This window comes from Lepisma saccharinum, chromosome 26, assembly GCF_977018435.1.
Source record: "Lepisma saccharinum chromosome 26, izLepSacc3.1, whole genome shotgun sequence".
Classification (NCBI taxonomy): Eukaryota; Metazoa; Arthropoda; class Insecta; order Zygentoma; family Lepismatidae; genus Lepisma; species Lepisma saccharinum.
The window spans coordinates 51,740,960-51,753,768 of NC_139254.1; the positions used below are offsets into that span (position 1 = coordinate 51,740,960).

The 12,809-nt window shown below is 37.1% G+C and overlaps 1 protein-coding gene across 1 annotated transcript in view; it reads left to right on the forward strand.

The window, feature by feature from the left end:
* Positions 1-12,809, forward strand: part of Col4a1 (Collagen type IV alpha 1) — a 312,472-nt gene that overhangs the window by 228,473 nt on the left and 71,190 nt on the right. Inside the window, exons 14-15 of the mRNA XM_083112536.1 lie at positions 3,212-3,418; positions 10,281-10,449. Coding sequence (XP_082968662.1) covers positions 3,212-3,418; positions 10,281-10,449 — 376 coding nt within the window. The remainder of the gene's footprint in view (positions 1-3,211; positions 3,419-10,280; positions 10,450-12,809) is intronic.

Here is a 12,809-nt window from a genome sequence, read left to right on the forward strand (position 1 = left end):
AGGCATGTTGCATTTTGAGTTTTTGCTTTAAGTCCTCTTTATGGACAGTTAGGTTAGTTAGGACTGGACCTACAGTTTAAAGTGTGATCCGAACCACTGTGCAATGTGCCTCCACCAGGTATCAAACCTGGGACGCCTTTATTACAAGGTGGTGATGTTAGAAATCAATAACTATATTATTTTACTCAGAAAAGCAATAACTATATTATTAATTTGATTTAGTTACATTGGTTGAAGAAATGTTTCAAAAGAACCTTTGGTGGTTCAGTACAAGCTATGCTACGGCCCAGTACCAGGCGGAAGCTGATCTACAGGGTGGCGCAAAAGTCAGTTTACCCATACACAAATTCAAGTTTATACATAATTCAAGTATACATATAAAATACAAGTAGATAGACAAATTCCAGTTTCAGTAGTTTTGTTCAAAGTGTCCTCCATTGTTTGCAATACATTGTGTGCCACGATCAACAACAGAATTGCAAATACGATGCAGTAAACTTGTATCATTGTTGATGACATGAAACGCATTGATAATTGAGTCTTCCAGTGCATCCAAATCTGCCGGTGATGATGAGTATACCATATCCTTAACAATTCTCCACAAAACAATATTGCATGGCATCAAATCACAAGAACGTGCAGGCCAATCAATGGTACCATGCCATCCTATCCACTCTTCAAATGTGTCATCTAAAAGAAATCGAACATCACGTCCATAATGTGGAGGAGCTCCATCTTGCTGCAATACAAAACAGTGATCTGAATAAGTGAGGTTGTTTTCAAGTTCAACTAACACAACATCCTTCAGCATCTCGAGATAAGATTCTGCAGTAACATGCGCATCAAAGAATTAAGGTCCCATTACACCAAAGGAAGACATGCCCGCCCAAACAATCACTCCAGGCGTATTCAACTCCTTTTCCATAACTGTATATGGATTTGTATCAGACCAGTAGACACAATTATGACGATTTACAAGGCCGTTAAGTTTGAACTGGGCCTCATCTGTCCATAACACAGACTTCCAGAAATGTGGATCTGCTTCATGACGGATTAAAAACATCTCACAAAACTACATTCTTCTATCGAAATCATCCTTATGTAGTGCATGAACCAAGCGTGGAAGATATGGTTTGAATTTAATGTCACATAACATTCTCTGAACACTCCGACGGCTTATTTGCAATTGCTGTTCTGCTTGGCTTGTGGACTTATGGAGACTTTTTACAAATGCTTGGGCGACCAACTGTCTGTTTTCTTTGATAGAAACACTTGCAGGTCGCCCAGACCTTGGTGCATTTTTAATGCATCTGCAACACTTGCAGTTTTTTCAAATTTTTTGTTCACTTTCCGCACTTGTTGCCATGTTGGTGAAGGTGCATCAGGAAACTTGGCACAACAGCCTGCCAGCACTTTGGTTGTATCTTTATCATGTTTCCACCACAATTAAAGCATGCACACACGCTGTTCTGTTGTGTACTTATGTGCCATTGCAGTTTTCAACATGTCACAGACCAGAACTTGCTTGCAAACAACAAACAAGCACACTACAACAAGCCAGAGACTCAACTGTTGACAAAGAATAATGAGTACACTGTTGCCAGTGTCACATGACAATGTTACCAACCGTATACCTAAAAAAAATATTACTTAGCACAAGAAGCACATGCACTATCGTAATACTATTGTCAATGTGCTTTTTGGGTAAACTGACTTTTGCACCACTTAGCATATCACATGCTAACCTTGCACTCAATGGAAATGATTCTTCAAGTGTGTTACAATATTATAAATTACAACCTACTTAATTCAAAATACCCTAATTATTTATTTTAAAAATTAAATAGATTGTGTGATTTGGTGTTTTAAGTCCACTTTGTGCACAGTAAGGCTAATTGGGACTGGACCTACAGTTTAAAGTGGGAACCAATATGTGCCTCTACTGGAAATCGAATCTGGGACCCCTTGATTACAAGGCGATAAATTGTGTTTAATATTTCTACGTATAGACCTGTACATTGCTTGCATTGCACTGGTTATGTTATATGCTGTTGGGTTTGCAAGGGCTAGTTAAGCAAATGATTTACATATGATTTGGAAAGAAAACGAATCAAGTGAGTGCATTCTCACCCCACATCAAATGAAGGGTAAATTATTTTGGTCAGTCAATATGAAGTTAGTAGTTTTTAGATATTTCAGACTGACAAATTCTACCATCATCTCTGTAGTAGTTTCTTAGGCAAAGATTGTTTAACTCTTTCACTGCAGAATTCTCTTGCACACAATATCCGTTGGCTGCGTAATTAAATTTGAAAATAGTTTTCACAATCACATTGCATTATATATGAGAGAGAACTTACAAAAGTCATTCCTTGCACTGGAAAACCATTCTGTAGTCCCTGGTGGTATGATATTTTGAAAAATTTTGAAATTTTTAAAAAAACAAACATTTTTTTAGAAAGAATAATTTTACAAAATTACATTGCAAAATATGTTATGGAGAACTTACAAAAGTCATTCCTTGTACTGGCAAACCATTCTGTATGTAGTCCCTGGTGGTATGATATTTTGAAAAATTTGGAAATTTTGAAAAAAAAAACCAACATCTGCTCCATGATGTTACGGACGGCGGTACAAATTCTTCATCAGACACTACACAATCACTGTCACCACTTGAAGTCTCATAAAAACTGTCGCTATTATCGTCACAACTTAATTCGCCTTCTGATTCTGAGTCGGCAAATAACAGTTGAGTAACATCATTATCAGACAAGTGTTGATGACTTGACGAAGCCATGTTGTTTACATTCGACCATGCATTTGAAACTGACATGTCACAGCACTCAACGCTCGTATGTCAAAGAATTCTAAACGGAGGCGTAATTAGCGACATCATACGGATAAAAACAAAACTACAAGTTCAAATAGTTCCAAATACTATCAACAGATGTCAGAAGGCTACTAAAAGCGACGTACTGCGGAAATGCGACACCCGCAGCGAGTGGAAGTATGAAGTCGCAATAATGCGACTTCCGCGGAGAAAGGCACCTGGCGTGCTGTGCATAAATGCGACGACCGCAGCGAAAGAGTTAAAAGATACCTCTTCATCTTTTCAAATTAGTGACCTAGAATTATTTATCTATAATAAGTAACTCTGTTGCCTTTGGTGTCAGATGCTTCCAGCACTAAATAATGTCACTTTTGAATCCAGGGAATAGCAGGGGAGCCAGGTCCACCAGGGATACCAGGTGAAAAAGGAGAATCAGCTTTTGTTTCTGCAAATTTGGTTCGAGGTCCGAAGGGTGAACCTGGTCTGAAAGGTGAACCAGGTCCTGTAGGACCTCCAGGTCAAAATGGGGCTCAAGGTTCACCAGGACGACCTGGCCTTGAGGGTCTTCCAGGAGTCAAAGGAGATAAGGTAATGAAGTATTTATAGTACTTGTATTTAAGTCAGTGTTGAGTTTATATCATTTTGAAGATATCCATGCTAATATTCCTAATGATTTCTACTAAAACTGATACTGATGTGTGAATTTTATAACAAATAAAAGCTATTTTCAGAATATATGTATACGGGGTGAGTTTTTTAGCTTGGCACAACGAAATATCTCGAAAAGTACGCATGTGATCAAAAAAAAGTTCTGAATGAAATTTGTTCGTCTCGAAGGGGCTCATCCAATGATGCCAAACTCCACTCCCCACCCCACCTCCTGGGGGTGGGGCGAGAGGCAACTTTCAAATCTCAAATAGGAACCCCCATTTTTTATTGCAGATTCGGATTCTCCAGACAAAAATACATTGGTTTTGTCTAAAATTATTTTTTATTTGTGATAGATGGCGCTGTAATTGCAAAAATGAAATATTGTGGAAATGGTAAAAAATGCACTTTTAATCGCAAAATGACGTGAAGCATGTTGAATTTTTATAAGAAACTGCATTTAGCATAACCCAGAAACAATGACGTGGACGTAGCAGTATTTTGTTCCCATCGGGGTGCTTTTGTAAGGTGAGTCCCGTCGCCTCTCACCATCAGGGTGCTTGTTTGTAATAATCATTTTACAATAAGTGCTCGAAAATGTCACCACCCACTTCGATACACTGATTTATCCGCACTTGGAATGATTGGACACAACTGAGAAGCATCCCCGGTGCAATCTTTCGACATGCATTAGTGATTCGCTCAATCATGTTCTCACACATTGTTGGCAGTTCATGATAAACTTCACTCTTCACGTAGCCCCAGAAACAAAAGTCAGGCGAAGTAAGATCTGGCGATCTTGCAGGCGAAGACACTGGACCACCTCTTCCGATCCACCGACAGTTGTACACACAATCTAATACTTCCCGTGCCTCAACGGAATAATGTGCTGGACATCTGTCATGCTGCAACCACATTGTTTGTCGCACGTCTAAGGGAAGGTCTGCAAGCAATAATGGAAGTTCGTTCTGCAAGAAGTTTCGATATTTCTCACCATTTAAGTTCCCATCGATAAAATATGGACCAATAAGTTTATCGCCAATTTTCCACACCAAACATTTACATTCCAAGGGCGCTGATGTTCAACTTGGCGTAACCAATGCTGGTTTTCGACACTCCAATAATGCATGTTGTGTCGATTAATCGTACCATGGTTTGTAAAAGTTGTCACTCGGTTCTGAAAATCATCGCCATGAAGTTCTTGATGCAACGAAACATGAAACGGATGATATTTTCTATGCTTTAGTATTTGGCAAACAATAGTCTGTGAAATTCCCGATTCACGACATTTGTCGAGTACTAACGTGGGGTTTATGAGCCACTGCAGCTAATACCGCAATTTCATTGTTTTCTCCAGCAATTGTTCTTCGGCGATTCCTTTGTTGTTGTTGTTGTTGTACAGTTTCCTCGGTGGAGAACTGTTGAACAACTCTGTGAAAAGAAGCGTGTGATCACATCCGGTCTGGAAAACATTAAGCATAAAGAATCACAGCATCATTGATATTCCTGCCACTTTCTCCACTTACTCCATTTCAATTTTCTCTTGCACCATTATAGCCTGCATTATAACCACTAATGGAGTCAAGGAAGAAAAACACTATTTCCGTCCTCTTATTCAGGCTTCGTGGCAGATTATGCCATGTCTGTTTGACTAGGAAACAAGGTCAAATGGTCTTTAGGAGAAAACATGCTCGGCAATCTGTTCAAAACATTGTTAACCACTTATAAAACTGTAAAACGTTGAAGATTTCAAAGCTCCGTAAAAACCTTTCACCATGTGAAAATAAACAATCTCACTTCCACGGAATGGATCGTCGAGTTAGTCGTCTTCACAGCTAATGTTGTGCTGCTGATGCACTGCTGATGTGCTGCCAATGGTTGGTACTGGCCCCGCCCACTTGCTTCCTCCCTCCCTTCTCCTTTCCCCCACTACTCCTGAATTATTACGTCATCCCTCCACCTTGGAACTCCTCTATCATCATGAATGCTCGTGTCATTTCTTTCGTTACATTAAAGCCTATTTGTTTTTATCTTCTTCCATTTTGTTTAACATCTTTACACATTTTTCCTCTACATTCCCTTTCTTCAACGTTTTACAGTTTTATAATTTGTTAACCTCATTTTTAATAGATTGCCGAGCATGTTTCAGGACCGCATGTTTTATCTTACAAACCATTACACCTTGTTTCCTGGTCAAACACACACGGCATAATCTGCCACGAAGCCTGACGAAGAGGACAGTGTATTTCTCGAGAATTGTACAAAATCTTACTTTTTGCGATTACAGCGCCATCTGTCACAAATCCAACAAAAAGTTTCAGACAAAACCTATGTATTTTTGTCTGGAGTATCCGAATCTGCAATAAAAAAACAGGGGTTCCCATTTGAGATTTGAAAGTTGCCCCTCACCCCACCCCCAGGAGGTGGGGTGGGGATGGAGTTTGGCATCATTGGATGAGCCCCCTCGAGACGAACAAATTTCATTCAGAACTTTTTTTTGATCAGATGTGTACTTTTCGAGATATTTCGTTGTGTCAAGCTAAAAAACTCACCCGATATATATATATATTCAGTTACAATTATACTCCATCTATCTACCAGAGTTTGGTTTTAACCCCTTCTCTGTGAAATTTTCTGACAAAATGGTTTCTCATTCTATGTATTTTTTTTTTCTGAGTTTGTGTAGTAATATTTTTAAGTAGCTACTGCTTCAGCACAATTCATCCGAGTATCATGGTTCATACATCTTTCTCTTGAGAATAGAACAGGCTTTCAAATGGTACCATGCACTTGTGTACATCAAATATCAGGAAAGGGAAATTGAGGATAATTCGGGAAATTTCTCTCCGAAAAATCTCTTTTTTTAACTTTGGGCCCCTCTGGACCGGCCCTGGATATAGGTACCCGATTATAATCTACCTTGAAAAATACTATGGTCTATACATAATGCGTCCGCCAAGTTTCATTGTAATATCTTCAATAGGTATGAGGGATGAGGGAAAAAAAATATTTCGCAATCCTGTTTGACAATACTATTAGATACTATTAGAGACTCACAAACTCAAAAACAAAAAATAAATCACCAACAGGTCAAATTACACAACACCAAAAAAAATGTACACAAAGCAACTGACTAAACGCCGCACACAATCGAACTCATGTTTGCACTTTGTCTGCATAACACAAAACACAGTTTACTTTCCTCTGAACTTCTTCTTCTTCTTTGTCGGCACTGAAAATCGTAACTAAATAAAAGGTTGTTGTTTCTTCAATAGCAAAACATATGTTTCCCCAACAAAAAACGTATTATTCCGTTCAACACAGGTTACTTCAGTCAGAGATGTTCGTGGGCATAATATTACGCCCAACACAGAATAAGCTATAGTGACCAAGGGCGTAATATTACGTCAAACACAGGGAAGGGGTTAAAATGTTCAAAGAATTATACAAGAGCTGGACCCTCTGTAATATTATTTTAAGTGTTTGGCATACTGTATTTCACTGTACAATCATTACAGATTTTGTGCCAAATATTTTGCACAAGTGTTGTGCCACCACAATTATGTGAAGCTTTAAAAAAGAAAAATGTGTCGGTATTAGTAGTACTTAAAAATGATTTATTATTAAAGCCTAAGAATAAACCCAGACTTTTTGTTTCCAAATGTCAGACTTTCCGAGTACAAAACGCAGTGTTGTGACACGACTGATTTTTACTGAGTTATAAATGACACCTTCTGCTGTCAACATGCACCTTCGCTCATGATTCAGGGAGAGGCAGAGGATCAGAGACCCATTCGTTTGCTACCTTGCGGCGACTGTTAGCTTTGCCGCACCTTGGCTTTGTTGGGGGTGCCTTTGCCACATGTTTTGCTTTCAGGCATAAATTTGGCAAAGCAGAATATCTCAAGAATTTCCCCTCCCCATGGTGACTGGACCAAGCTGATTGGTTCAAGGGTTCATATGACCCTCCCTGCCTTTCGACAGAAAATACAAAAGTAGAATTTGAATTTAGTTCTCTGGGATCGGGCAGATTAGGATACACGAAATACTCGTGAATATGCATTCAAATTAAAGTTAATGCTTTAGCTATTGATTTGTACATTATAGTTGAAATAGTATACTTCAGATAATTTACTTCAGTTTTATGAAGTACAGACTTACAAAATTTAAACTTTTATATCCATGATTTTCTGCAACTATTATTGGTTTCATTATCTGATGTGCTGATGTGGCTATTACATGATGAGAAGTTATAAACCAATTTTTTGAAGAAACAGGGTGTGACAATTATGCAGTGAACTACTGTATTCTTATTGAAAGTGACCATTTTGCTTTCCTCAGACAAACTTTTAATTTTCCCAACTGTTTATCATCATTGTTTTATGCACAATATTTTTAGCTTTTTGAGAAGAACATGCCTCTTACACTGTTTCTGAGGACATACACTGTGTTGTGTATGTCCTGTGCAGGTCTGTTTACAACCTTGCACTTTTAACCTGTACATCCGCTTTTTATCATTAAGGTAAAGGTTTTTATACAAAAGGATTTTTTCCTTGTATACTTTGAAAGGTGCAAAATGCCCATACAGGCTGAAGCACCCAGAATTTTAACTCATTTATTCAATCATGAGAGATAGCTAGGGGTGTGCGGGACATATTTGTTTTGGTCGGGACAGGATCGGGATGCGAAATTTTTTAAATCCAAACATTCAGGTTGGGAAAAATTTGCAATTTCCTGACAAAAGTTGGGAAATTTTCGGGACGGGGAATGTTCGAAATTTCCCGAAGATCTGGAAATCTCGAATTCTTCATGTTATTTTCACCTTAAGTGATTGTTTTTGCATTTCTGGAATAAACACTAACAAATTACGATAATTTCCAGACACTTATAATGCAGAAAACGTTGAGAATTAATGACTCTTTAGAATGACCATTTGGTATTTCCTGACTGTTCAGGATCCCGTAAAATCGGGAAGTCATTTCTCAAAGTCAGGATCAGGACAATAAATTTTTTTCCCGATCCCGGTCCTGACTTTTCGGTATCCCGCACACATCTAGAGATAACCAGAATATGAAAATAAATACAAGTATCATTTAATTATGAAGTTCACTTTTGTCACATAATGTTGGTGCAAATTTAAACAAAATTATGTATTTTGCATCATTTACAGAATAATTAGACTTTTCAAAATTATTACCTGGCTTTTTTGCGGACATTGCAAGATGCCAGAAATCTGGAAAAGGATCAGCCAGTATTGATGATTACATTTTAATTAATACTGGTGTCCATATACACTGCTGGACAAAAAAAAAAATGGATACTTGCATTTTTTGTGATAACACATAAATTCTGATTCGAAGGCAAATAAATTATTGGATATATATTCAACAGAAAACAAACTTTGAGGATGTTCTACATACATTTATAAGTTAAATTATAACAAAAACGAAAGTTACAGAAAACTACCAAACTGAGAGTGTAATTCATAAGTAATTGCAATTGAGATGTCAAATATTAAGGTGTCCGGTTTTTTTGTCCAGCATTATATTATCACTGTTGCAGTGCTGTATATAGAGAATGTTTTCGGGAAAATGTTAGAAAATACATGTGAAAAATTGAACATCCAATATATGGCCACTATTGAGTCTGCTAAAACCTAGACATACATCCATTCATAAATGTAATCTGCATAATATTAACTTATTATATTCTTGCATTTTGAAATTAACCCAATTCAAATGGATGACCATGCTTAATAATATTATTATGTAATTTAATTTCACATTTGATACAGTTTATTACAGCTGTCAAAATAGTTGATTTTATGCATAATAAGTTTGTTAGGTTCATATATTACAGAATTTGAAATATCAAAAATGATCTTCAAAACAGTAGTATTTTTTAGCAAAGTTCATTTGTTTTTTTGGTTTTGGGGGTGCACTTTATGCTCAAATAGGCTAATCAGCACTGGACCTACAGTTTAAAGTGAGATCTGAACCACTATGCAATGTACCTCCACTGGGATCGTATGCTGTCACCTCGGTTACAAGGTGACGGCATTACCTCTACTCCACCGGGGAGGCCCTTGAGCAAGGTATTGCAGAGAAAGGGCTTTCTTTAACCCTTATCCGGGCAAGCTATTTTTGTAACGTGTCCGGGTAAGCAGTGTCTGTCGGACACTGCATTGTTTTAAATGGATCTTGCCCTTCTAAAGCAATATATTTATGTTTCATCGATGTGGAAACAACCAAGTAACTTGATATTTAACCTAATCCATCATTGTTATGTCCATAATTCTTGTATTCATCATATTCATCATCATAATTGCATGTTGTTGTATTGCAGCATAGTATATGAAACATGTTAGGCTGGAAGGTAGTGTGAGGAAATTGTTTTATTTGCTCATATATTTTTCATTTTTTCTATTTTATCGCTAATAATATTTTTATGTGATGTCTTATTAAATGCTTTATTTTTGATTAAACATTTGTTAATACATATTCAAGTAATATTACAACTTTTGTTTGTACACTGTGTCGACATACACTGCTTGCCCGTTTACGTAAGTGAAATGGAAAATATTTTTTTACGCCTGACCTACTTTATCAAACAAAGTCAAATATTGTGAAATGAGAAAAAGGGAGAAACAAACAAAGTCAAAAAATATCACTTTCGCAGGAAGCATCGTTTGAAGTATGTGACAAAAAATATAATCAACAGTGTCTGATAGACACTGGTTGCCCAGATAAGAGTTAACTAGCACCTATTTCATTTCCATAATGACATTTTTTTATCTTCACAGGGTGAACGCGGCTTCCCTGGAGTGGATGGAACACCTGGAGAACCTGGAATTCCAGGACCAAAAGGTGTGAAAGGTATCAGCATAAAGGGTGAGCCAGGCATTTACGGAAGATCTGGAAGCAAAGGAGACAAAGGAGAACATGGACGTGTGGGACCAAAGGGAGACCCAGGTAAAGATGCTTTAAAAGATTCTCATTTCATTATTTCCTTCATAAATAACCATGAGATATTGAATTGAAGAAAATTACTAGAAGAAAGTATGGTATTATTTATATAAGGAATTGTAAAAACGTGAAGTTGATTTTCAAGGATCTTATCAAAGGAAAAACTAAGATATGACACTGTTGCAAATACCGAAAAAGTACAATATAAAATTTACCAATACCGACAACTGATATTCTACTGACCCTATCTCAAATTGTAAATGTTCTTTGAATAACCTGAATGGCTCATTAATGTCCTTAATTAAGCAATTAATGAGATGACTGCAATGGTTTGATTGGTTGATTTTTGTGTTTAAGTCCACTTTATGCACAAAAAGGCTAATTGGGATCGGGACTGGTCCTACAGTTTAAAGTGGGTTCTGAAACATTTTATTTGTGCCTCGATTAGGTATCGAAATTCCATGTGAAATCATCAAATGAAGAGGCACTTTACAACTTCACATATTTTGATTCGTTTGAAATTTGCCATACTGAAAGAGTCACCTGAGAGGTACAAACCTATGCAAAATTGCAAATCCATATTTTTTGTGTTTCCGAAATTACAGGAGTGTAAAATGTGCAGTTTTGACCAATTCTTTCATCATCTTGTTAAATTTAAATTGCAATATTCTGGCAATAAGGGCACATATAGAAGTGATTCAGATGCCATTGGAAAGGTACTGAAGAGCTCTTTCATATGAGATATTACATGACTGTGCCAGAGGCAAAATAATTGTAGGATAACGTTGAGGTGGACCTAACGGAAATTGGTAAGGATGTTAAAGATTGGATTGATCTTGGTAGGAACAGATGGAAGGTTTGTATTGCTGCAGCCATAAACCTTCAGGTTTAAGAAGGCCAGTTAGCATATATACATGTACTCAATAACTACAAAATTTGGAATGTCAACAGGATCCGGAATTGTGTTAGATATAGGTTAGGTAATGCATGATAACTTACTTTGATAGATATGTTCATGCAGTGGTTGGAAGTAGCGAGCTACTTGTAGCGACGCTACTGTAGCTAGCTACAAAATTTGTAGCGGTAGCTGTAGTGGCGCTACATTTTTTAAATTGTAGTTGTAGCGGTAGCGAATCTACAAAATTCCTGTAGTTGTAGCGAAAATTTCGCTACAGCTACATTTTTTCTCAGCATTTTGAGGTAATTTTGGAAAGTGACAACGGTATCAAAAATAAACGACAATATTGCTTACTTTTGCAAGAGACTCAAAAAAACAAAGTCCATTACATGCAAATACAGATAATCTAGATTATAAATATCTTTATAACGCAGATTATAGATATCTGCGTAATTTATTTCATTACCATCTGAATAATTCTAATATCCAGATAACTAACTGGCATACATGAATATTTTCCGGCTAATAGTCATTTCTTTTATCTGCATCGCTATTTTGGAGAGAATCATGCCTCATTTGCTACACCGCCAGGAAAAATTGCCCCATTTGCGCCACCCCTGGAACAAATCCTGTGGATATCGATGGCGTAACAGACAGCAAAATATCGATAATTACCATGTAAAACTCAACCTAGAGTGCAAAAACGAGGGATCCATTTCCTACTAATCTGATAAAGCAGTAGTGCCAGCAATCAATGGTTCAGTACGTTAACAGCATTGATCATTGTCAGTGTATAGGATCACACCGGCAAGAAATTATTGTTACAAGAACGATAGTGTTTTTGGAATTACAATTATTTTGGTCATAATGTTTGTTCGCAAATTTTAAAATAGCAATATGTTTAGAACACTCAGTTTCTTCAATATATTTTATGGTATTGTAAAAAGAACGTACAAGTTATTGACTTTCCTGCAGAAATGACAATTTTCTTTGTTAATACACAGTTTTCAAATTTATGTGTTTTTCCTACTTTTGCGTCCCTTTTCTGTAACTTTTTCTAATCATGGCAATGAGGATGCATTGTTTATTTAGTTATTTTCTTATCTATGGCCGTTTTCTGCCACATTTGACTAAATGAGGAAGAATGATGAATGATGAGCAGAGTGGGGAATGGGGGAGCAGGAGGTTCCCATCTTCCCAACTAGGCGTCTTTCCTAGTATTTGTTTTGAGTCCACTTTATGCACAGATCAGCTGATCGAGACTGATACAAACCACCATGTACCCTCCGCTGGGTTTCGCACCTGGGGCCCTTTAAATACAATGTGACAATTACAATTTTCACTGTGTTGTCGGGGAAGCATTTCCAACAGAAAAACTTAGGTAAAGAATTGCTCCACCTGTTTCTAATATATACCATTGGAAGCATCTCCCAGCTATCCTCAAGGTGCGAGCAAATATCCGCCATTC